This window comes from Bombina bombina, chromosome 11 (assembly GCF_027579735.1).
Source record: "Bombina bombina isolate aBomBom1 chromosome 11, aBomBom1.pri, whole genome shotgun sequence".
NCBI classification, from domain to species: domain Eukaryota; kingdom Metazoa; phylum Chordata; class Amphibia; order Anura; family Bombinatoridae; genus Bombina; species Bombina bombina.
The window spans coordinates 96,362,266-96,389,319 of NC_069509.1; the positions used below are offsets into that span (position 1 = coordinate 96,362,266).

A 27,054-nucleotide genomic window follows, 5' to 3' on the forward strand; every position below is an offset into this window, starting at 1 on the left:
TAGTAGAGAGATTGCTGTCCCTTCATTGTGTCCTAATCCTAAGAATTCTATGGAGAAATCTTTACATTCTTTGGATGTAGTAAGAGCGTTGAAATATTATGTTGAAGCTACTAAAGGTTTTAGAAAGACTTCTAGTCTATTTGTTATCTTTCTGGTTCCAGGAAAGGTCAGAAGGCTTCTGCTATTTCCTTGGCATCTTGGTTAAAGTCCTTGATTCATCATGCTTATGTAGAGTCGGGTAAGTTCCCGCCTCAAAGGATTACGGCTCATTCTACTAGGTCAGTCTACTTCCTGGGCTTTTAGGAATGAAGCTTCTGTTGATCAAATTTGCAAAGCAGCAACTTGGTATTCTTTGCATACTTTTACTAATTTCTACCATGTTGATGTTTTTTCTTCTTCTGAAGCAGTTTTTGGTAGAAAAGTACTTCAGGCAGCTGTTTCAGTTTGATTCTTCTGCTTATAATTTCAGTTTTTTTTTCATTATAAGATTAAAACTTTTTGACTTGGGTTGTGGATTATTTTCTCAGTGGAATTGGCTGTCTTTATTTTATCCCTCCCTCTCTAGTGACTCTTGCGTGGAAGTTCCACATCTTGGGTATCTGCTATCCCATACGTCACTAGCTCATGGACTCTTGCTAATTACATGAAAGAAAACATAATTTATGTAAGAACTTACCTGATAAATTCATTTCTTTCATATTAGCAAGAGTCCATGAGGCCCACCCTTTTTGTGGTGGTTATGATATTTTTTTTTTTTTGTATAAAGCACAATTATTCCAATTCCTTATTTCTGATGCTTTCGCTCCTTTCTTATCACCCCACTTCTTGGCTATTCGTTAAACTGAATTGTGGGTGTGGTGAGGGGTGTATTTATAGGCATTTTGAGGTTTGGGAAACTTTGCCCCTCCTGGTAGGAATGTATATCCCATACGTCACTAGCTCATGGACTCTTGCTAATATGAAAGAAATGAATTTATCAGGTAAGTTCTTACATAAATTATGTTTTACTGTGTGTGCCCATACATACATACATACATACATACATACATACATACTAGGGATGCACCGAAATTTCGGCCGCAGAAAGTTTCGGCCGAAAATGGCATTTTTGGTTATTTCGGTTTTTATGCCTTTTTGTTTTCGGTAAAATTATTGTGTAGCATATTTCAAATTTGATGCCAGCCTAGAACTGCTGTTTGAGATCATTACTTGACTTACTGTTTTATATATAATAATACTTTTCTAGGACTATACTTTATTTTGATAATTGGTAAAAAAGAGATAAAAAATGGTTAAATCTGATTCTGTTACACAGAACTAAATAAAGGATAATACTAGTGATGCACCAAGCCGAAAATGTGCAACTCCAATTTTGGCCCAAAGAGGACCAAAATGGCTAAAAATGTACAGCCCTCCCCTGTTCTATTGAGTTACATGTCTATCCTTAGCATAAGGTGAGTAGCACAGCACTGGCATGGTACACAGAGAACACACATAAGTACCATGACATGATGATATTTGAAACCAGCAGTGCCCTTTTTTTTTTTTTTTTTTTTTTTAGAAGGAAACCAAAGTTCTGAATACAGTATTCAAAGGAGGCTAACATGTTTATAAACACTTAATATTATCAGACACAGCCCTAAGCACACACAGTGAATATGTATAAGCCTTATATACAGTGCTTATACACCAGCCTCTTGTGTGTAGACATTCTATTCGCCTGAGGCAAATATGCGTGCACACTATATATGCATTAGCCCCAAGCTCGCACACAGCTGGTACAAATTAGCACCCACCAGACAGTGTATACAAAAAAGCACAGTAACTTTCTATAACCACCTTGCACGTAAGCTCGTAGCTAAGTCCGGTGGTCCTGGTGATAAGTGACAGACAGACTCCATTTGGGGCTCCGGACATATAATCTGACGGGTCAGTGTGAAACCCGAACCAGGAACTAGACGGAGATGCAATGAGAGACGATCAGGTGCAGCCACGCCCATTGCATGGATAACTACACCCAAAATAAAACACATGTCCACCTCGTATTGTTGTCTGGCTATAACTATGCTTTCCCTTGTAGAGTTTCACTGCAGATCACGCCCTACGGTAAAAGTGACCACGCCCATTTGTTGGAGCTTTCCTGCCTACAAGCTCTCTGTTACACACACACACACACACACACACACACACACACACACACACACACACTGTAGTTAAAAAAGAAAAAAAAAACATTTCGGTTTCGGTTTTCGGCCAGGGGCATCCTGAATTTTCGGTATCTGTTTCGGTCCAGAATTTTCATTTTGGTGCATCCCTAATACATACATACATACATACATACATACATACATACATACATACATACATACATACATACATACATACATACATACATACATACATACATACATAAGGTGAATTAGTCGTATTTCTTCTGAGCGGAGCTAAATAACCCAGATAACCTCTCTGACGAAGTGTTTGCTCACACGTAACGCATAAGAGGACACTTGTTGCACATGTTTGGGTTATTTCATGTTTTGTACTATCCTAATATCAAACTAGCACCATTAAATTGCATTTATATTGCCTCAAACCTGGTTGGCTGTCTTCGTTTTTGTTGTAAATAACCCCAGAGCAAATATAAGCAACAGTGTGGGTTGATCACACAGCAGGACGGTTGACAGGCTTGTATTTAGTGAATTGTAGGAAGTATTACTGTCCATTACAAGAGGATCTCACTATCCCTCTAACCAGACTGTGCTCCAGCAACTCCCAACTTAGTTCCACCTGCAAAAATAGTGCAGGAACTTCGTTCCCATGTGTTCCCGCTAGACTTGACCCCTGCTGTGCACACTGTGCCGCCCGACAAGGGAAAAGAGAAAGGGAGGGAACAAAGTAGAGGGAAGACCTCTTGTCAGACAGGCTGTTTAAAGAAGCAGTGATGTCTGAGACTACTGAAGATCCATCACCACTACTCTGTGGTAGATACACTCCTGGCCCTAGGCAGCTGCTAGGTTAATCTAAAAACAAACCTGAGGATCGGTGGAGAGAAGGAAACCGTATAAGAAAGTAATTTGTCTAATGTGTGTCATTCATAATGCCCATGGAGAAGCGCCCCCCGCCCCCCACATTTTTTTTTTTTTTTTTTAAATTTTGAGCATGCCCAAAGGTGAGCTGAGGACAACCAATAGGAGAATTCTACTTGCGCTTGATAAATCTTGCTCAAAGCATTAAATCCATGTCTGTTACGTTTTTTTTAAGGGACATGAAACTCAAAAAAATTTCTTCCATGGTTCAGATAGAGCAGACAATTGTATATAAGTTGGTATCCTTTGTTGTAGAGCATACATGGGTAGGCTCAGGAGCTGGGCGCAAGCTGCTGATTGGTGGCTGAACAAATATGCCTCTTGCCATTGACTTACCAATGTGTTCAGTTAGTTCCCAGTAGTGCATTGCTTTTCTTACAACAAAGGATACCAAGAGAAAGAAACACAATTTATACAAGAAGTAAACTGTAAAGTTGTTTTTAAATGTATGCTCCCTCTAAACACAATTTGGATTTCATGTCCCTTTTTAATGTTTTTAATATAGGGGTGGGAAAGAGTGGTTTAATGATGTGGTGTTATATGACTTCAGTACTTCATCTCAAACATTAATCAGCCTGTATATGTTTATGTTCACAGGGCTGCAAGAAGAAGCGGCAAGACCGCATGCAAGACTTAATTGATATGGGCTATGGTTATGATGAGACGGATTCATTTATAGACAACTCAGAAGCGGTAAGATGGAAGCTGTACTTAAAGGGACAGTATACACTAATTTTCATATAGCTGAAATCGACATTACTATAAAGAAAATATGCACAGATACTGATCTAAAGACCCAGTATAAAACCTTTTAAAATTTTACTTAGAAGCTCCAAGTTTAGCTCTGTTGATGAGGTTAGTCTGGGACCCCCAGTGAAAGGGGCTGGCAGCAGACTCTCCCCCTCCCCCTTCCCTGAATATGAAAAGACAGATGAGACTAACTGGAGCCATCAGGAGTCTGTAAACGTGTGTATACATCTGATACTTTGGGGCTTGGTTAGGTGTCTGAAAATCAGCACAATGTTATTTAAAAAAAAAACAAAAAACTATACATTGTTACAAACACACTCCCAGATGGGCCATATAAATGGATCATCTTCAAAACATTTGTGCAAAGAAAAAACTAGTGTACAATGTCCCTTTTTAAAGGGACACTACAATAAAAAATTTTTCCCCTTAATGTGTTTCTAATGACTTATACCAGCTGCAGTTTATTAAATATGAGACATTGCTCCTTTATGGTTATTTTTGTATATGAAATAGCTGGCATTTCTCAATAAAAACCTTAACCAATTGTCTTCATGAACATGCCAATTTAAATGGATGGAGCCTGTAGAATGTACATACCTCCTTTAGCTTATCTTTTTATGTATATGAAAAATGCCTCAATCTTATCTCTTTTTGTATAGAGAATACTGCAGTAATTTATATATATATATATATATATATATATATATATTATTTTTTAGTATAGGTAGCAGTTTCAACAGGAAAAAGCAGATATATTCAATGACGTAACATAGGTTAGTTTTTTGTAATTTGGCTAACTTTAAACAATTTAATATATTCAGGTATGTAAAATGGATATATGGGAACACATTATGGGGAGAACATTTACAGTGGCTCTTTTTAAACCGTCTGTTTCATTTTTACAATAAAAAAGCACTACACTTGTGCAGTGTCCATTACTTCCTGGCACAGGCCTACAATAAGGCTGTGGTGTCTACAGGAAGGTTTATCTAGCCCACTGGTTTTTAAACCTGTCCTCAGGCCTCACTAACAGGCTACATTTTGAGGATCTGGAATACAGGTGAAATAATCAGCTTATTGGTAAACCTGGTTATTTTACCTGCTCTCATCCAAGGTAACCCTGAAAATCTGGCCTGTTGGGTAAGGCCTGGGGACAGGTGTGAAAACCAGTGATCAAGCCTGTTGTCATAAAACTTCTAAAGTAACATGAGAAGGTTTACTATAAAGTGAATAGACAAGATAAACAGGGAGTCAGATTTGCTCATGCTCAGATCAGTCAGAATGTAACCTAAATTGTCAAGATGTCAGCTGACTTATCACACTGAGGGCAAAAGCTACACTAAGAAAGTGCTCATTTTGCAAGAAAACAATTAAATTGTTCTTGTTTGTTTTTACACAATCTGTTTCTGTTAACTTTTTTTTTTACCAAAGGAGCAGAGTTTAATATGTCTTTAACACTAGTATGTTTGGTCTCTGTTATTACAATACTAAACTTATTTTCATTAATAAAATTTATATATTAAGAAAATAAATAAGTCAAGAGCAAAATTAAGATGCTGCGTAGTATTCGCTAAAAAATGCATGGAAATAAAATCATTCTTCAATTGTATAGTTTTATACTGTAGTGTGTAAGGCTTGTGAAGCACTGAAATATTATTTTGTAAGTTTGTTGTGTGTTATATAATGACATTTTTTTATTTATAGGATCAGTTCACTGTAGGATTTTCATTTTATGTATTTTCTCCTAAACAGTATGATGAGCTTGTGCCGGCTTCTTTGAGCACAAAATATGGAGGGTTTTACATCAACTCAGGAACACTGCAGTTCAGACAAGCATCAGAATCCGAAGATGAGAAGATCAAAGAGAAAAAAAAGAAATCGCCCAAGGTTAGCTTCTTTTTGTCTACTATAAGTTAAATGAATATTAAAGGGACACTAAGCACTGTGAGGTTTTTGGCCTCAGCACAGGTTACATAGTTTAAAACATGATTGCACCCATTATATAAACTAAAAAATACAAATGCTTATTATTCTCTGGCAAGGGTTTGTCTAATGTACAACATTATATCTAGCATTTATTTACGGCTAGATTTAGAGTTTTGTCGGTAAGGACCCGCGTAGCTAACGCCGGCTTTTTTCTGGCCGCACCATAAAAATAACTCTGGTATTGAGAGTCCACATAAAGGCTGCGTTAGGCTCCAAAAAAGGAGCGTAGAGCATATTTAACGCAGCTTCAACTCTCGATACCAGAGTTGCTTACGGACGCGGCCAGCCTCAAAAACGTGCTCGTGCACGATTCCCCCATAGGAAACAATGGGGCTGTTTGAGCTGAAAAACCTAACACCTGCAAAAAAGCCGCGTTCAGCTCCTAACGCAGCCCCATTGTTTGCTATGCGGAAACACTTCCTACGTCTGCACCTAACACTCTAACATGTTCCCCGAGTCTAAACACCCCTAACCTTACACTTATTAACCCCTAATCTGCCGCCCCCGCTATCGCTGACCCCTGCATATTATTAACCCCTAATCTGCCGCTCCGTAAACCGCCGCTACTTACATTATCCCTATGTACCCCTAATCTGCTGCCCTATCATCGCCGACCCCTATATTATATTTATTAACCCCTAATCTGCCCCCCACAATGTCGCCTCCACCTGCCTACACTTATTAACCCCTAATTTGCCGACCGGACCTGAGCGCTACTATAATAAAGTTATTAACCCCTAATCCGCCTCACTAACCCTATAATAAATAGTATTAACCCCTAATCTGCCCTCCCTAACATCGCCGACACCTAACTTCAATTATTAACCCCTAATCTGCCGACTGGAGCTCACCGCTATTCTAATAAATGTATTAACCCCTAAAGCTAAGTCTAACCCTAACACCCCCCTAAGTTAAATATAATTTACATCTAACGAAATTAATTATCTCTTATTAAATAAATTATTCCTATTTAAAGCTAAATACTTACCTGTAAAATAAATCCTAATATAGCTACACTATTAATTATATTATAGCTATTTTAGGATTAATATTTATTTTACAGGTAACTTTGTAATTATTTTAACCAGGTACAATAGCTATTAAATAGTTAATAACTATTTAATAGTTACCTAGTTAAAATAATAACAAAATTACCTGTAAAATAAATCCTAACCTAAGTTACAATTAAACCTAACACTACACTATCAATACATTAATTAAATACAATATCTACAAATAACTACAATGAAATAAACTAAAGTACAAAAAATAAAACAATATTTACAAACATAAGGAAAATCTTAGACCTCCACCGCGGACCCATCTTCATCCGGCGACGTCCAACTGAAGAATGACGGTTCCTTTAAGGGACGTCATCCAAGATGGCGTCCCTCGAATTCCGATTGGCTGATAGGATTCTATCAGCCAATCGGAATTAAGGTAGGAATATTCTGATTCTGATCCAATCAACCAATCAGATTGAGCTTGCATTCTATTGGCTGTTCCGATCAGCCAATAGAATGCGAGCTCAATCTGATTGGATCAGCCAATCGGATTGATCTTGATTCTGATTGGCTGATTCCATCAGCCAATAAGAATATTCCTACCTTAATTCCGATTGGCTGATAGAATTCCATCAGCCAATCGGAATTCGAGGGACGCCATCTTGGATGACGTCCCTTAAAGGAACCGTCATTCTTCAGTTGGACGTCGCCGGATGAAGATGGGTCCGCGGTGGAGGTCTTCAGGATGGAGCCGGTCCTCATCGGATGAAGATAGAAGATGCCGCTTGGAAGATGATGGTTGCCGGTCCGGATCTACTCTTCTTCCCGGATAGGATGAAGACTTTGGAGCCTCTTCTGGACCTCTTCAGCCGCCGGAAGATGGATCGCAAGCCCCCGCTTGGGTTGGATGAAGATTTTGGAGCCAGGACGGATCGGTGAACCTGGTATGGTGAAGACAAGGTAGGATGATCTTCAGGGGCTTAGTGTTAGGTTTATTTAAGGGGGGTTTGGGTTAGATTAGGGGTATGTGGGTGGTGGGTTCTAATGTTGGGGGGGTATTGTATGTTTTTTTTTTTTTTTTTTACAGGCAAAAGAGCTGAACTTCTTGGGGCATGCCCCGCAAAGGGCCCTGTTCAGGGCTGGTAAGGTAAAAGAGCTTTGAACTTTAGTAATTTAGAATAGGGTAGGGCATTTTTTTATTTTGGGGGGCTTTGTTATTTTATTAGGGGGCTTAGAGTAGGTGTAATTAGTTTAAAATTGTTGTAATATTTTTCTAATGTTTGTAAATATTTCTCCAACATAGGTGTGTCCGGTCCATGGCGTCATCCTTACTTGTGGGATATTCTCTTCCCCAACAGGAAATGGCAAAGAGCCCAGCAAAGCTGGTCACATGATCCCTCCTAGGCTCCGCCTACCCCAGTCATTCTCTTTGCTGTTGCACAGGCAACATCTCCACGGAGATGGTTAAGAGTTTTTTGGTGTTTAAATGTAGTTTTTATCCTTCAATCAAGAGTTTGTTATTTTAAAATAGTGCTGGTATGTACTATTTACTCTGAAACAGAAAAGAGATGAAGATTTCTGTTTGTAAGAGGAAGATGATTTTAGCAACCGTTACTAAAATCGATGGCTGTTTCCACACAGGACTGTTGAGATGAAGTAACTTCAGTTGGGGGAAACAGTGGGCAGACTTTGCTGCTTGAGGTATGACACATTTCTAACAAGACTTTGTAATGCTGGAAGGCTGTCATTTTCCCTATGGGAACCGGTAAGCCATTTTCTTAGTTTAGTATAAGAATAAAGGGCTTCACAAGGGCTTTAAAGACTGGTAGACATTTTTCTGGGCTAAAACGATTACTTTATAAGCATATTTAATGGATTATAACTTTAAAGAGTTATTTTAATCTTGGGGATTGTATTAAAAAAACGGCAGGCACTGTATTGGACACCTTTTTCACTGGGGGCCTTTTCTAGTCATAGGCAGAGCCTCATTTTCGCGCCATTAATGCGCAGTTGTTTTTGGAAAGCAAGGCATGCAGATGCATGTGTGAGGAGCTAAGAACCACTGAAAAAGCTTATTGAAGGCGTCATTTGGTATCGTATTCCCCTCTGGGCTTGGTTGGGTCTCAGCAAAGCAGATACCAGGGACTGTATAGGGGTTAAATGTAAAAACGGCTCCGGTTCCGTTATTTTAAGAGTTAAAGCTTTCAAATTTGGTGTGCAATACTTTTAAGGCTTTAAGACACTGTGGTGAAATTTGAACAATTCCTTCATTCTTTTTCACATATTCAGTAATAAAGTGTGTTCAGTTTAAAATTAAAAGTGACAGTAACGGTTTTATTTTAAAACGTTTTTTGTGCTTTGTTATCAAGTTTATGCCTGTTAACATGTCTGAACCATCAGATAGACGATGTTCTGTATGTTTGAAAGCCAAGGTTCCTCCCCATTTAAATATATGTGATGATTGTGACATAGTGTCCAAACAAAGTAGGGACAATGATGCCACTGATAATGATGTTGCCCAAGATGATTCCTCAAGTGAGGGGAGTAAGCATGGTACTGCATCATCCCCTTCTGTGTCTACACCAGTCTTGCCCACACAAGAGGTCCCTAGTACATCTAGTGCGCCTATACTTCTTACTATGCAACAATTAACGGCTGTAATGGATAATTCTATTAAAAACATTTTGTCCAAAATGCCCACTTATCAGAGAAAGCGCGATTGCTCTGTTTTAGATACTGAAGAGCAAGAGGACGCTGATGATAATGGTTCTGACATACCCTCACACCAATCTGAAGGGGCCAGGAGGGAGGTTTTGTCTGAGGGAGAAATTTCAGATTCAGGAAAAATTTCTCAACAAGCTGAACCTGATGTTATTACATTTAAATTAGAACATCTCCGCGCTTTGCTTAAGGAGGTGTTATCTACTCTGGATGATTGTGACAATTTGGTCATTCCAGAGAAATTATGTAAGATGGACAAGTTCCTAGAGGTCCCGGTGCCCCCCGATGCTTTTCCTATACCCAAGCGGGTGGCGGACATTGTAAATAAGGAATGGGAAAGGCCCGGCATACCTTTTTTGTTCCTCCCCCTATATTTAAGAAATTATTTCCTATGGTCGACCCTAGAAAGGACTTATGGCAGACAGTCCCCAAGGTCGAGGGGTCGGTTTCTACTCTAAACAAACGCACTACTATCCCTATAGAAGATAGTTGTGCTTTCAAAGATCCTATGGATAAAAAATTAGAGGGTTTGCTTAAAAAGATGTTTGTTCAGCAAGGTTACCTTCTACAACCAATTTCGTGCATTGTTCCTGTCACTACAGCAGCGTGTTTCTGGTTCGAAGAACTAGAAAAGTCGCTCAATAAAGAATCTTCGTATGAGGAAGTTATGGACAGAGTTCAAGCACTTAAATTGACTAACTCTTTTATCTTAGACGCCACTTTGCAATTAGCTAGATTAGCGGCGAAAAATTCAGGGTTTGCTATTGTGGCGCGCAGAGCGCTTTGGCTAAAGTCTTGGTCAGCGGATGTGTCCTCCAAGAACAAATTGCTTAACATCCCTTTCAAGGGTAAAACACTGTTTGGCCCTGACTTGAAAGAGATTATTTCAGACATCACTGGGGGAAAGGGCCATGCCCTTCCTCAGGATAGGTCTTTTAAGGCTAAAAATAAGCCAAATTTTCGTCCCTTTCGCAGAAACGGACCAGCTTCAAATTCTACACCCTCTAAGCAAGAGGGTAATACTTCTCAACCCAAACCAGCCTGGAGACCGATGCAAGGCTGGAACAAGGGTAAGCAGGCCAAGAAACCTGCCACTGCTACCAAAACAGCATGAAGTGTTGGCCCCCGATCCGGGACCGGATCTGGTGGGGGGCAGACTCCCTCTCTTTGCTCAGGCTTGGGCAAGAGATGTTCAGGATCCTTGGGCGCTAGAAATAGTTTCTCAAGGTTATCTCCTGGAATTCAAGGAACTACCCCCAAGGGGAAGGTTCCACAGGTCTCAATTGTCTTCAAACCAAATAAAAAGACAGGCATTCTTACATTGTGTAGAAGACCTGTTAAGAATGGGAGTGATTCATCCTGTTCCATTAGGAGAACAAGGGATGGGGTTTTACTCCAATCTGTTCATAGTTCCCAAAAAAGAGGGAACATTCAGACCAATTTTAGATCTCAAGATTCTAAACAAATTTCTCAGGGTTCCATCGTTCAAAATGGAAACCATTCGAACAATTCTTCCTACCATCCAGGAAGGTCAATTCATGACCACGGTGGATTTAAAGGATGCGTATCTACATATTCCTATCCACAAGGAACATCATCGGTTCCTAAGGTTCGCCTTTCTGGACAAGCATTACCAGTTTGTGGCACTTCCATTCGGATTAGCCACTGCTCCAAGGATTTTCACAAAAGTACTAGGGTCCCTTCTAGCGGTGCTAAGACCAAGGGGCATTGCAGTAGTACCTTACTTGGACGACATACTGATTCAAGCGTCGTCTCTGTCAAAAGCAAAGGCTCATACGGACATTGTCCTAGCCTTTCTCAGATCTCACGGGTGGAAAGTGAACATAGAAAAAAGTTCTCTGTCCCCGTCAACAAGAGTTCCCTTCTTGGGAACAATAATAGATTCCTTAGAAATGAAGATTTTTCTGACAGAGGCCAGAAAATCAAAACTTCTAAGCTCTTGTCAAGTACTTCATTCTGTTCTTCTTCCTTCCATAGCGCAGTGCATGGAAGTAATAGGTTTGATGGTTGCGGCGATGGACATAGTTCCTTTTGCGCGAATTCATCTAAGACCATTACAACTGTGCATGCTCAGACAGTGGAATGGGGATTATACAGACTTGTCTCCGACGATCCAAGTAGATCAGAGAACCAGAGATTCACTCCGTTGGTGGCTGACCCTGGACAACCTGTCACAGGGAATGATCTTCCGCAGACCAGAGTGGGTCATTGTCACGACCGACGTCAGTCTGGTGGGCTGGGGCGCGGTCTGGGAACCCCTGAAAGCTCAGGGTCTATGGTCTCGGGAAGAATCTCTTCTCCCGATAAACATTCTGGAACTGAGAGCGATATTCAATGCTCTCAAGGCTTGGCCTCGACTAGCAAAGGCCAAATTCATAAGGTTTCAATCAGACAACATGACGACTGTTGCATATATCAACCATCAGGGGGGAACAAGGAGTTTCCTGGCGATGGAAGAAGTGACCAAAATAATTCAATGGGCGGAGAATCACTCCTGCCACTTGTCTGCAATCCACATCCCAGGAGTGGAAAATTGGGAAGCGGATTTTCTGAGTCGTCAGACTTTCCATCCGGGGGAGTGGGAACTCCATCCGGAAATCTTTGCCCAAATAACTCAATTATGGGGCATTCCAGACATGGATCTGATGGCGTCTCGTCAGAACTTCAAGGTTCCTTGCTACGGGTCCAGATCCAGGGATCCCAAGGCGACTCTAGTAGATGCACTAGTAGCACCTTGGACCTTCAACCTAGCTTATGTATTCCCACCGTTTCCTCTCATTCCCAGGCTGGTAGCCAGGATCAATCAGGAGAGGGCTTCGGTGATCTTGATAGCTCCTGCGTGGCCACGCAGAACTTGGTATGCAGACCTGGTGAATATGTCATCGGCTCCACCATGGAAGCTACCTTTGAGACAGGACCTTCTTGTTCAAGGTCCATTCGAACATCCGAATCTGGCTTCACTCCAACTGACTGCTTGGAGATTGAACGCTTGATTTTATCAAAGCGTGGGTTTTCAGATTCTGTCATTGATACTCTTATTCAGGCTAGAAAGCCTGTAACTAGGAAAATTTACCATAAAATATGGAAAAAATATATCTGTTGGTGTGAATCTAAAGGATTCCCATGGAACAAGATAAAAATCCCTAAGATTCTATCCTTTCTACAAGAGGGTTTGGAGAAAGGATTATCTGCAAGTTCTTTGAAGGGACAGATTTCTGCTTTATCTGTTTTACTTCACAAAAAGCTGGCGGCTGTACCAGATGTTCAAGCTTTTGTTCAGGCTCTGGTTAGAATCAAGCCTGTTTACAAACCTTTGACTCCTCCTTGGAGTCTCAATTTAGTTCTTTCAGTTCTTCAAGGGGTTCCGTTTGAACCCTTACATTCCGTAGATATTAAGTTACTATCTTGGAAAGTTTTGTTTTTGGTTGCAATTTCTTCTGCTAGAAGAGTTTCAGAGTTATCTGCTCTGCAGTGTTCTCCTCCTTATCTGGTGTTCCATGCAGATAAGGTGGTTTTGCGTACTAAACCTGATTTTCTTCCGAAAGTTGTTTCAAACAAAAACATTAACCAGGAGATAGTTGTGCCTTCTTTGTGTCCGAATCCAGTTTCAAAGAAGGAACGTTTGTTACACAATTTGGATGTAGTTCGTGCTCTAAAATTCTATTTAGAGGCTACAAAGGATTTCAGACAAACATCTTCTTTGTTTGTTGTTTATTCTGGTAAAAGGAGAGGTCAAAAAGCAACTTCTACCTCTCTCTCTTTTTGGCTTAAAAGCATCATCCGATTGGCATATGAGACTGCCGGACGGCAGCCTCCTGAAAGAATCACAGCTCTCTCCACTAGGGCTGTGGCTTCCACATGGGCCTTCAAGAACGAGGCTTCTGTTGATCAGATATGTAAGGCAGCGACTTGGTCTTCACTGCACACTTTTACCAAATTTTACAAATTTGATACTTTTGCTTCTTCTGAGGCTATTTTTGGGAGAAAGGTTTTGCAAGCCGTGGTGCCTTCCATCTAGGTGACCTGATTTGCTCCCTCCCTTCATCCGTGTCCTAAAGCTTTGGTATTGGTTCCCACAAGTAAGGATGACGCCGTGGACCGGACACACCTATGTTGGAGAAAACAGAATTTATGTTTACCTGATAAATTACTTTCTCCAACGGTGTGTCCGGTCCACGGCCCGCCCTGGTTTTTTAATCAGGTCTGATGATTTATTTTCTCTAACTACAGTCACCACGGTATCATATGATTTCTCCTATGCATATTCCTCCTTTACGTCGGTCGAATGACTGGGGTAGGCGGAGCCTAGGAGGGATCATGTGACCAGCTTTGCTGGGCTCTTTGCCATTTCCTGTTGGGGAAGAGAATATCCCACAAGTAAGGATGACGCCGTGGACCGGACACACCGTTGGAGAAAGTAATTTATCAGGTAAGCATAAATTCTGTTTTTTTTATTTTTTGTAACTTAGTTCTTTTTTATTTTTTGTACTTTAGTTAGTTTATTTCATTGTAGTTATTTGTAGGTATTGTATTTAATTTATTTATTGATAGTGTAGTGTTAGGTTTAATTGTAACTTAGGTTAGGATTTATTTTACAGGTAATTTTGTAATTATTTTAACTATTTTAGCTATTAAATAGTTCTCAACTATTTAATAGCTATTGTACCTGGTTAAAATAAATACAAAGTTACCTGTAAAATAAATATTAATCCTAAAATAGCTATAATATAATTATAATTTATGTTGTAGCTATATTAGGATTTATTTTACAGGTAAGTATTTAGCTTTAAATAGGAATAATTTATTTAATAAGAGTGAATTAATTTTGTTAGATTAAAATTATATTTAACTTAGGGGGGTGTTAGTGTTAGGGTTAGACTTAGCTTTAGGGGTTAATACATTTATTAGAATAGCGGCGAGATTCGGTCGGCAGATTAGGGGTTAATAATTGAAGTTAGGTGTCGGCGATTTTAGGGAGGGCAGGTTAGGGGTTAATAAATATAATATAGGGGTCGGCGGTGTTAGGGGCAGCAGATTAGGGGTACATAGCTATAATGTAGCTGGCGGCTCTTTGCGGTCGGCAGATTAGGGGTTAATTATTGTAGGTGGCGGCGACGTTGTGGGGGGCAGGTTAGGGGTTAATAAATATAATATAGGGGTCGGCGGTGTTAGGGGCAGCAGATTAGGGGTACATAAGGATAACGTAGGTGGCGGTCGGCAGATTAGGGGTTAACAAAATGTAATCGAGTTGCGGCGATGTGGGGGGACCTCGGTTTAGGGGTACATAGGTAGTTTATGGGTGTTAGTGTACTTTAGAGTACAGTAGTTAAGAGCTTTATGAACCGGCGTTAGCCCAGAAATCTCTTAACTACTGACTTTTTTTTCTGCGGCTGGAGTTTTGTCGTTAGATTTCTAACGCTCACTTCAGACACGACTCTAAATACCGGAGTTAGAAAAATCCCATTGAAAAGATAGGATACGCAATTTACGTAAGGGGATCTGCGGTATGGAAAAGTCGCGGCTGAAAAGTGAGCGTTAGACCCTTTTTTGAGTGACTCCAAATACCGGAGGTAGCCTAAAACCAGCGTTAGGAGCCTCCAACGCTGGTTTTCACGGCTACCGCCAAACTCTAAATCTAGGCCTTAGTGTTTAATTTCCCTTTTAAAGGGACATTCTGTCAAAATTTTAAATGCATATAGATGAATTTACATCTTTGAACATAAACCTATTTGCAATATACATGTTTTGGCAAATATTCTTGCAGTAAAAGCTATCACTGTTTTAGTGTTGGCATTTAAATAAATACTGCAGCTGTTAAGAGTGCCGGTGGGGCTTTTTTCATGTCCACAGATGGTACATACAACTTAGGCTCTCTGAGCAGGTGCTGTGTTTAAAATGCTGGTGCACGGTGCATACTTAAATACACTTTTGAAACAACTATAGCTTTTATTAGAAGCATTTTTGCTAATACTTGTATATTACAAAGATTCTTCTATTCAAAACTGAAATGCATCGATGTGGATTCCAAATTTGGTCGGAGTATCCCCTTTAAAGTCATGGCTGTATATGTATAGGATAAATGTTTAAAGCTAAATTTAGTTTGCAGCCAAGGAGTATACACTATAAAACCCCTCTTAAATGTAATCTCCTCAGCTTTGCTGTAGCCAATTAGGGACAGGAAAAAATGAACTGCTGTACTGATTGAGGAATCACTGTGTAGCAGCTAGTGTTAGAGTTTTGGATCCCAAAGGAGGCACCTCTATTGGACAGTGGAAAAAACACAATTTTCATAGGTAGTTATGCTGTCACAATAAATTATGAATATACATTTTTTTAAATATTTAAAGTAGGGATGCACCGAAATTTCGGCTGCAGAAAGTTTCGGCCGAAAATTGCATTTTTGGTTTTTTGCATTTCATTTTCGGTAAAATTATTGTGTAGCATATTTCAAATTTGATGCCAGCCTAGATGCTGCTGTTTGAGTTCATTACTTGACTTACTGTTTTGCATATAATAGTTTTCTAGGACTATACTTTTTTATTTTGATAATTGGTAAAAAAAAAAAAAAAAGGTTAAATCTGATTCTGTTACACAGAACTAAATAAATAATACTAGCAATGCACCAAAACTTGGGCCGCCGAAAATGTGCAATTCCAATTTCGGCCCAAAGAGGACCAAAATGGCTAAAAATGTGTAGCCCTCCCCTGTTCTATTGAGTTACATGTCTATCCTTAGCATAAGGTGAGCAGCACAGCACTGGCATGGTACACAGAGCACACACATAAGTACCATTACATGATGATATTTGAAATCAGCAGTACCTTTTTTTTTTTTTTTTTTTTTTTTTTTTTTTTTTTTTTTTTTTATATAGAAGGAAACCAAAGTTCTGAATACAGTATTCAAATGGGGATAAGTAACATGTTTATAAACACTTGATATTATCAGACACAGCCCTAAGCACACACAGTGAATATGTATAAGCCTTATATACAGTGCTTATACATCAGCCTCTTTTGCGTAGACATTCTATTTGCTTTAGGCAAATATGCGTGCACACTATATATGCATAAGCCCCAAGCTCGCACACAGGTGGTACAAATTAGCACCCACCAGACAGTGTATACAAAAAAAGCACAGCAACTTTCTATAACCACCTTGCACGTAATAGCCAAGTCCGGTGATCCTGGTGATAGGTGACAGGCAGACTCCATTTGGGGCTCCGGACATATAATCTGACGGGTCAGTGTGAGACCCGAACCAGGAACTAGGCGGAGATACGATGAGAGACTATAAGGTGCAGCCACGCCCATCGCATGGATAACTACACCCAAAAACAAAACACATGTCCACCTTGTATTGTTGTCTGGCTATAACCACGCTCTCCCTTGTAGAGCTCCAACAGTTTCACTGCAGATCATGCCCTGTGTTACAAGTGACCACGCCCATTTGTTGGAACTTTCCTGCCTACAAGCTCTCTCAGCTACACACACACACACACACACACACACTGTAGTTAAAAAATAAAAAAAAATTCAGTTTCGGTTTTCGGCCAGGGGCATCCTGAATTTTCGGTATCGGTTTCGGTCCAGAATTTTCATTTCGGTGCATCCCTAATTTAAAGGAATGTAATGTATACATTTCAAAATGTATCTCGGTGCTTTTTTGAGAGATGGATGTTCCTGTACTAAATAAACATTTTTCTGTGGGCGTCCCTTTTAGAAATTAACCCTTTTTCATAGTGATGCACCGAAATGGAAATTCTGGACCGAATCCGAAAATCCGGGATGCACTTGGCTGAAAACCGAAACTGATACCGAAAATGTATTTTTTCAAATTATTTTTTTTAAATTTTTTTTGCATAATTAGAGCCAATAAAAAAAGCCCACACTTTTATTGAAAGTAACACGCTAAAATTGGACAAAAATATCTTAAAACAATATGCTACACAATAATTTTACCAAGAAAAAAACAGGCAAAAAATGCCATTTTCAGCAAAAATGTTTCTGCGACCAAAATTTTGGTGCATCCCTACTTAAAACAATTATAAATATCAATATACTGTATTATTCTTCATGTAGTTCTATGTCACAATCATATTTAACAGTTTTTTTTTTTACCAATTATCCAAATAAAGTATAGTCCTAGAAAACTCATTATATGTAGAACAGAAAGTCAAGTAATAAACTTAAACAGCAGCTCTAGGCTAGCATCAAATCTGAAACATGCCACACAATATTTTTACCGAAAATAACAGGCAAGAAAACCGAAATAGCAAAAATGCCATTTTTGGCCGAAATTTCGGTGCATCCCTACTTTTTCATACACACACAAACACTATATATATATATATATATATTCTATCTAATGCTATATCTGTATCGTGGAAGTTAATTTTGACTTTAGTATCCCTTTAATTAGTCCTGTCTTTGTCTGTTTAAATCGCTTTTCTAGAGAACATAATTTTATTTATATTCAGTGTAGGTGGTGGTTTCTTCAGGTAAAATCAGCTTTTTCAAGTAACAAAATAAGCTGTTTTCTTCCTAATGGGAAAGAGTCCACAGCCGCATTCATTACTTGTGGGAATTTAGAACCTGGCCACCAGGAGGAGGCAAAGGCTCAAATACTCCTCCCTCTTCCCCCTATCTCCCAGTCATTATTTGCCTTTCGTCCCAGGAGGTTGGCAGAGAAGTGTCCAGAAGAATTCGCAATGGGACAGGAGTTTTAAGTAGTCCTGTTAGTCTCTCATTGAGGGCCTGGACGAATGTTAGAGCCCGGAGATGCAGTGGGAGTTCTCTCTGCAACACCATCCCGACTCATATTAACAGCTCCTCTAGCACTTGGCATTGCCGATCCTTCGCTTCGCTACCTGCTGTCTTCTCTCGAGTCCATGACAGAGGCGACGCTACTATCCGTCACACTTGAAGGGCCGTGTTCCTGTTCCACGGCATAGATTCCGGTAAGATTGTTTTATTGTATCAATATGAATGTTATGTGAAAGATAGGTATGGATCTCAGTGAGACTCCTCTGTATGGATCTGGGAATCATGGAATAATTCCTTCCTTAGGGGGGATTTGTGAACAGTGTTGGGCTCCTTAATCATGTTTATGTGATCTCCCTGCTTTGTGTAGTGGGTATTGTCTCTAGGGCTGAGACAGGACTATTGCTTTGAGTTTTAGTGGGGCCTAGTTGCCGCCTTTGTTTGGCGTGCTTTTTTTTGGCACTTTACGGTTCACCTTATGACCGGGCTTTGTCACGCTGGGTCTTTACGCTTCCGCATTCCTGTCCATGTGGTGACGAGGTCTTTCTGCTTCATTTAATTCTGGTCATAGGAGGTGGTGAGTGCCCCAGCCATTGTGGGTGTCAGGTGCCGTTTGTTTTTGTATATATAGTCCTATTTTTCTCTGTGGGTTAACTATGGAGGATTCTGAAGCTGAGACGGTCTCTGTTTCTGATTCCGATTCTTCCTCTTGTGAGGAAGGTGCTTTGGCTCCACTGACGCAGGTTTATCAGTCCTGTCTCCTGTGCCTTCTTAGAGCCCCTGGTTCCTCTGGCTCGGGGAAACAGGGGCCTATTGAGCCATCAGCCTCTGGGGGCTCTGTTCCTCAAGCGGCGAATTCCCACCTGCACCCTTCCTTTGCATTTGCCGGTAACCCTAATGTTTCTCGCTCTGCACAGGGTGGCTTGTTTCCTCTGGAGATGGTGGGTCATTTCCGCTTCAATATATTGATGGCGCTGGTTCGCCTGCAGGATCCAGCGGTTTCTGAGCGCTTGTGTTCTTGCCCGATTTTATCCCGTGTGTCCAGACTTCGGGGTGGGTCTATTCAGTTACCTCCGGGGGGTGAATATTCCTCCATGTTGCACCTTTTCGTTATCTGATCGCGCGGCTGTGCGTGCTACTCTGTCGTCTTTACGACTTATTGGGGGATCCCCTCCTATATCAGTCGGAATGTGTCATTTAATGGTGCTTCGAGCTAGTCTATGTGGGATGTTGATAGTCTTCTGTCGGTCTCTCGTGTCCTTTCCCAGATTTTTTTTTTTTTTTTTTTTTTTTTTTTTTTTCATCCGGATAGGATGCTTTTTTTTTTTTTTATTTGATCGTTCCTTTGGGAATTTCTGGGATGGACTTGCTTTTTGTTGCTTCCTTGGAAGTTGTGTGCACTTTGTTGTGTTGTCAGTGACAATCCTACTAAAAAAATAACTTGTTCTACTAGTTACTAGCAAAGATGGTATTGAATACATAGATAACCTTTAAGTAGTGAATGTATGCAGGAAAGGAAATGAGGTTTTATGGTAAGAAACTCAAACAGACCTGCAATTTATAGAGACAAGTTTTACTTATGAAAAATAAAGCCCAACAAAGAATAAGAGCTGCAGAAGTAAAACAAGGCAGTCAAAGAGAACTGATATAAATACAAAAATATAGGAGATAAACAATTTGAATTAAGATAATAAAATCCCGGCAAAGGTACAGGTATATGCAGGACAAACTGATGGAGAATAAGTCCAGGGTAGCAGCAAAAATAAAATGTCCACAAAGCTTACAGTTTGATGAATCAGGAAATTGAACTTTAAACAGGCAGGATATTCTAAATAAGCAGGATGGCAAGGGATTACCTTAGAGAGAGTGAGGAAGCAAACACTGAAGGCAGATCAATCCGCTGGAGTAGAAAGTAGATCCGGCTGTTTTGTAATGAAAAGGCAAACGGCAAATAAACTTTAAATGTGCTCACTGATAAAGTAGTTTCCAACAGGACTTTAGGCAGATAGAATTATGCATGCATGGAAATGGAATAAACTGCAATAGAATGGGTTCTCCAGAAAAACTGCAGAGGAAAAAAAGATAGTTTAAACACAGGCAGTAAGGTTCTCGGAGTAGAGTCACAGGCAAAGCTAGGCAGCAGATATCCAAGCACTTCATGTATGGAGGAGGTGCTATTTATTAGGAAAACTGCAGCCAGGTAAGGAGAGAGATTTAAAGGAACAGCAGAAATGTGACAGACGCCTGTTGCGCCTGGCGGGTCCGGTGGGACCTTGTGTGTGTGTTTTTTGTTTTAAGTTTTATTGTTTGTTTTCACAAACTACTCTATACATATACATCGGGGCCTTCAGGTCCGCATCCCACTCTCTACCGGGGCTAGGTCGGTGGCTTCCACTGCGTCGCTTTGGTTCTCCTTTCAGGGGGACGGGGCCTTCTCTGCTAGGGCGGTTTTTGGGCCTTGCTACCTTTTTTTTCCCTTTTTTTTTTTCCTTTTTTTTTTTTTTTTTCTTCGGGTTCCTTCCTTGGGTGAGGAGTGTCTGACCAGAATTTTGGTCTGGTCCTCTTCTTCAGGTCTATTTGTGGATTTAAGATTGGCCTGGGGTTCCGGGTGGTTTTGGTATAGTTCTGTCTATGCTTGTCCCGGTTTTTTCCTCTCTTGTTCGGGTTGCGTCTGGAAGTGGTTCTTCCTTTTTTCTCTTTAGAGAGTCTGGTTCTCTTCTTATGGCTGCTCGGGGCTTTTGTTTTATGTACGAGAATGTGTTCTGGACTTCCTTTGGGGTCTGACCTTGCATCAGCATTCCTGTGTAGTGCCTTGGTAGGAGTCACTTTGTCCTAATATCTTCCCCACCTGTATTTGCTGTGGGGTCCCGAGATTGCTACCTCGTGTAGTCTCTGCTCCTTTGGGGGCTGGCTCGTTTTGGGTTCATTTTGTTTGGGGCACGGTTTCCCTTGTCCTCCGTCTTCACTTAGGAGACTTTTGTCTCTGGGGGTGTGTTCCTTTTTGTCCCTTGTTCAGGGATGGAGATGCCCTTGGCAATGGACTTCTGGGTTCGGTGTTCCTCTGGTCCTGGTGTGACTGTGCCCGTGTTTCTGGTCACACTCTTTCGAGGTGATTGGTGGTGTTCCTCCTTGTTCAAGGGGGGGTGGGGTGGTCCCTGGACTTTTCACTGTCTTTGACAGGTTGGTTTTTTTATGTGTGGGCGGTCCTCGTTGCGGCGGTTCTGCGGTTATGAAGGACATCACTGTTTCTCAGGATCCTAGGCTGTGGTTCGGGTCATCTTTTGACTTTTCAGCTGTCTCTTTTGGATGCAGTGGGTCCCTGTTGAGGAGCTCTGAGCTCTCAGGGGGGGTTTGAGCTCAGACAACCACCCCTCCATGGAGGGAAAAAATCAAACAACTTGGTTTCGGCTGGTTCGGTTTCTCTTTGGTTCCCTCCAGCTGGGGAGCTGGACAAGAGGGTTTTTTCTCCTTTATCTGTGGCTGCACTATAACGTGCTACTTAGTATCTCGAGAACAGAAAAACGCACAGAGGACTTTTTGTTCTTTTGGTCTCTGGCTTGGTCATGTTTGACTGATCCCCCTTTTTTTCTGGCATTTGTGAGGCTTCCTGGAGTTCTCACGAGCTAGTTTGATCTGTCTTTTGAAGGGCAGGGTTCTGGTTAGTTGGTTATCCCTCTACCTTCCTTCTTCCTTTGGGGAGTTCTTGGTCAGGGTTCCCTTATGGGGGCGTGTGTATGGGATCTTCCTTTGGGCGATAGTGCGTTTCGAGTCCTGTTGACTCGATGTTGCATTTGGTTTTTGCCCAGGCTTGGGACTGTCATTTGTTTCCTTGGGGCCATTTTTTCTTCATGTTTTTGCTCCCTACGTTTGGATGAAGCGGGGCTTTTTTATTAATGGATGTGGTTCAGTCCTGGGCTGCCTCTTACCCTCCCGTTCTTGGCATTAAGTGTCCTCTTTGGCTTGGGTATAATTTTCCCATAAGTAATGAATGCTGCTGTGGACTCTTTCCCATTAGGAAGAAAAACCATAAATTATGCTTACCTGATAAATTCATTTTCTTACGTGGGAAAGAATCCACAGCCCCCTGTGCGTTTTTTGAGGCGTTTTATGTGTATAGTCTTCTGTCACCCTTTCACCTTGATATTTCTTCCACTGATCCTTGTTCCTCGGCAGAATGACTGGGGGATAGGGGAAGTGGGAGAAGTATTTGAGCCTTTGGCTGGTGTGTCTTTGCCTCCTCCTGGTGGCCAGGTTCTTATTTCACACAAGTAATGAATGCGGCTGTGGACTCTTTCCCACGGAAGAAAATGAAATTATCAGGTAAGCATAATTTATGTTTTTTAAACTATTAAATACACTTCAGTCTGTAAAAGTGATCATTGTGAACAACTTGAAGGAAAGAAAATATTAGAGTACCAATGTCCCTTTATCCCAGACTGGACATTTATCTTAACTAAAGAATCCCAATATTAATGACCATCCAGAGTTATATTTTTTACATTTTATATTGATTAGTTTCTTAAAAACCTGTTTGTAAACTAATATCTCACAGATACCTACTGCAACAAATTGTGGTGTTCTAATACCCTGCTCAGGCCACCTCCGTTAAACTTGCTTTTTTCATTTCTTCTTGTGACGTTGGCCAATCATTTGCCTAGCCTTAGGGCACGCATAAAATAAAAATGTGCATGCATTTTCTTATCCTTGTGATTGATTATCCTTGCATTGCTGCAGACGTAGAGAAAGGGTGTTACTGCTCTCTACATCACAAAGATAGACCAGGAAGAGAAACTGAGTGGGTGATACAAAGAAGAATGTAAAAAATATACGTATGTAATTTAAAGTGTTATGAATTTTACAAACACAAAAAAAAATGTAGCAGTTTGCATTAAGATACTATAAATTTACTACTGAGAATAGTGTTAGATTTACCATCACTGTAACTGTGACGGATACTGATGTCTAATGCCTTTAAAATGTTACAGAATAAAAGAATTAAACAGGAAAAAACCACACTTGACTAAAACAGTACACTTTAACAGGAAAAAAAAAATTAGAAAAAAATAATAATACGTAAATAGGGTAATGTTTGGTGTAGGTCACTGGTTTTCAAACCTGTCCTCAGACCTCCCTAACAGGCCACATTTTGAGGATATCTAAATTAGAGTACAGGTAAAACAATCAGCTGATTAGTAAACCTGGTTATTTTACCTGCTCTACCCAAGGTAATCCTGAAAACCTGGCCTGTTGGGGAGGCCAGAGGACAGGTTTGAAAACCGTTGATGTAGGTGAAAAATCCAGAAATCACCTCCGGTAAGGCCCACAGTCAGCCACCTATCCAATAGCAGTCCAGACATGCAACTATTTTACACCACCTGCTCCATATGTCATAACGGGAGTAAACAATATGTACAAACATTTAGGGTTTGGATTTTTTAGTATATTTTTTTGTAATGAGCTAATGTATCATAGAAAAAAAACCTTTTTATTTATAATTTTTCAAGATGTCATTAGTCTGTTATTATCCAAAGAAGATACATGTGAGATGTTAAAATACAAAATGATTTTTATATATATATATATATATATATATATATATATATATATATATATATATATATATATATATATATATATATATATATATATATATATATACATATATACATACTCTTTCATTAAAATAAATTGCAATCTAAATACCAATTGTTCCATTATAAATTAATTTTTCCTCCTTATTTCATAAATACTTGTTTGTTTATTTTTTTGTTTATTTTTTTCAGGAAAGTGTAAAACGTAAACATAAAAGTTCAACATCGGTTTTATTATATATTTATATATTTGTCGTCATATATTTACTTCTCTGTAATAGAAAATGAAAGAAAGAGGGGATAAAGTGAAAAAGAAAAAAAGAGAAGAGGAGAAGAAATCCAAGAAAACTAAACATCCAAAGCCTGGGTAAGAACATAGCTTAATTATCTTTAAAGGGACAGTATACACCAATTGTCGTATAACTGCATATAATAGACACTACTATAAAGAAGAATATACACAGATAAGACACTGATTTAAAAAATCCAATATAATTTTTTTTTAAAAAAATTGCCTAGAAGCTCCAGGTTTAGCAGTATTGATGAGGTTAGGCTGGACAACCACTGAAAGGGGCAGTAAACTAGGAAGACTGCTCCTCTTTGTCTAATCTGTCTTTAAATATGCAATCAGTAGTCTGTAAACACATGTATACATCTGAAACGGTGGGGCTTGGTTAGGACAATGTTATTAAAAAAAATAAGAAAAACTTTACATTGTTCCAAAACTCTCCCAGATGGGCTATATAAATGGATCATCTACAAAACATTTATGCAAAGAAAAATCTAGTGTATAATGTCCCTTTAACTCCATGCAGATTTCACCAGTGCAGATACAATGTTCTCTTCACATTTGCTTTGCTGTTCATGGATATTCATGGTATTTGCCTGTTGCTATGGGAACAAAGTATTGAACATGACAGCCTTATATAACTATTATGTCCATGGTAACATGAGATTAGCATCTTCTGTTTTACATACTTTTTTTTTTTTTAACTTGATGGTAGCTCACAAAATAAGAATTTGTTTCTGCAGAAGATATTTATCTACTGAAACCATTATTTCTTTTGCAACTGTCTTTGTCCACATAGGCCTTCATTAGAATGTACACCCAGGGTAATTGTTATTATCTAATAATTAGTGTCCGATTGGCACCTAAATACAAATTTGTATTTAAAGGGACTGTCAAAAATACATTTTCATGCTTCAGATAGGGCATGCAATTTTAAATAACTTTCTTTCATGTAATTAGCAAGAGTCCATGAGCTAGTGACGTATGGGATATACATTCCTACCAGGAGGGGCAAAGTTTCCCAAACCTTAAAATGCCTATAAATACACCCCTCACCACACCCACAATTCAGTTTTACAAACTTTGCCTCCTATGGAGGTGGTGAAGTAAGTTTGTGCTAGATTCTACGTTGATATGCGCTCCGCAGCAGGTTGGAGCCTGGTTTTCCTCTCAGCGTGCAGTGAATGTCAGAGGGATGTGAGGAGAGTATTACCTATTTGAATGCAATGATCTCCTTCTACGGGGTCTATTTCATAGGTTCTCTGTTATCGGTCGTAGAGATTCATCTCTTACCTCCCTTTTCATATCGACGATATACTCTTATATATACCATTACCTCTGCTGATTTTCGTTTCAGCACTGGTTTGGCTTTCTACAACATGTAGATGAGTGTCCTGGGGTAAGTAAGTCTTATTTTCTGTGACACTCTAAGCTATGGTTGGGCACTTTGTTTATAAAGTTCTAAATATATGTATTCAAACATTTATTTGCCTTGACTCAGGATGTTCAACATTCCTTATTTTTCAGACAGTCAGTTTCATATTTGGGATAATGCATTTGAATCAATCATTTTTTCTTACCTTAAAAATTTGACTTTTTTCCCTGTGGGCTGTTAGGCTCGCGGGGGCTGAAAATGCTTCATTTTATTGCGTCATTCTTGGCGCGGACTTTTTTGGCGCAAAATTTTTTCTGTTTCCGGCGTCATACGTGTCGCCGGAAGTTGCGTCATTTTTGACGTTCTTTTGCGTCAAAAGTGTCGGCGTTCCGGATGTGGCGTCATTTTTGGCGCCAAAAGCATTTAGGCGCCAAATAATGTGGGCGTCTTATTTGGCGCTAAAAAAATATGGGCGTCATTATTGTCTCCACATTATTTAAGTCTCATTATTTATTGCTTCTGGTTGCTAGAAGCTTGTTCACTGGCATTTTTTCCCATTCCTGAAACTGTCATTTAAGGAATTTGATCAATTTTGCTTTATATGTTGTTTTTTTCTATTACATATTGCAAGATGTTCCACGTTGCAACTGAGTCAGAAGATACTTCAGGAAAATCGCTGCCCGGTGCTGGAGCTACCAAAGCTAAGTGTATCTGCTGTAAACTTTTGGTATCTGTTCCTCCAGCTGTTTGTATTGAATGTCATGACAAACTTGTTAATGCAGATAAAATTTCCTTTAGTACTGTTACATTACCTGTTGCTGTTCCGTCAACATCTAATTCTCAGAGTGTTCCTGATAACATAAGATATTTTGTTTCTAAATCCATTAAGAAGGCTATGTCTGTTATTTCTCCTTCTAGTATACATAAAAGTCTTTTAAAACTTCTCTTTTTTCAGATGAATTTTTAAATGAACATCATCATTCTGATACTGATAATGGTTCTTCTGGTTCAGAGGTTTCTGTCTCAGAGGTTGATGCTGATAAATCTTCGTATTTGTTCAAGATGGAATTATTCGTTCTTTACTTAAAGAAGTATTAATTGCATTAGAAATAGAGGATTCTGGTCCTCTTGATACTAAATCTAAAGGTTTAAATAAGGTTTCTAAATCTCCTGTAGTTATTCCAGAAGTGTTTCCTGTCCCTGGTGCTATTTCTGAAGTAATTTCCAGGGAATGGAATAATTTGGGTAATTCATTTACTCCTTCTAAAACGTTTTAAGCAATTATATCCTGTGCCATCTGACAGATTAGAGTTTTGGGACAAAATCCCTAAGGTTGATGGGGCTGTCTCTACTCCTGCTATATCTTTAGCGGATGTTGCTGCAGCTTCAATTTTTTGGTTAGAAGCTTTAGCGCAACAAGTAACAGATCATAATTCTCATAGCATTATTATTCTATAACATGCTAATTATTT

General features: G+C 39.7%; 1 protein-coding gene across 1 annotated transcript in view; it reads left to right on the forward strand.

The window, feature by feature from the left end:
- UBN1 (ubinuclein 1) overlaps window positions 1-27,054 on the forward strand; it is a 412,348-nt gene that overhangs the window by 34,219 nt on the left and 351,075 nt on the right. Inside the window, exons 4-6 of the mRNA XM_053694221.1 lie at window positions 3,684-3,779; window positions 5,589-5,723; window positions 24,200-24,285. Coding sequence (XP_053550196.1) covers window positions 3,684-3,779; window positions 5,589-5,723; window positions 24,200-24,285 — 317 coding nt within the window. The remainder of the gene's footprint in view (window positions 1-3,683; window positions 3,780-5,588; window positions 5,724-24,199; window positions 24,286-27,054) is intronic.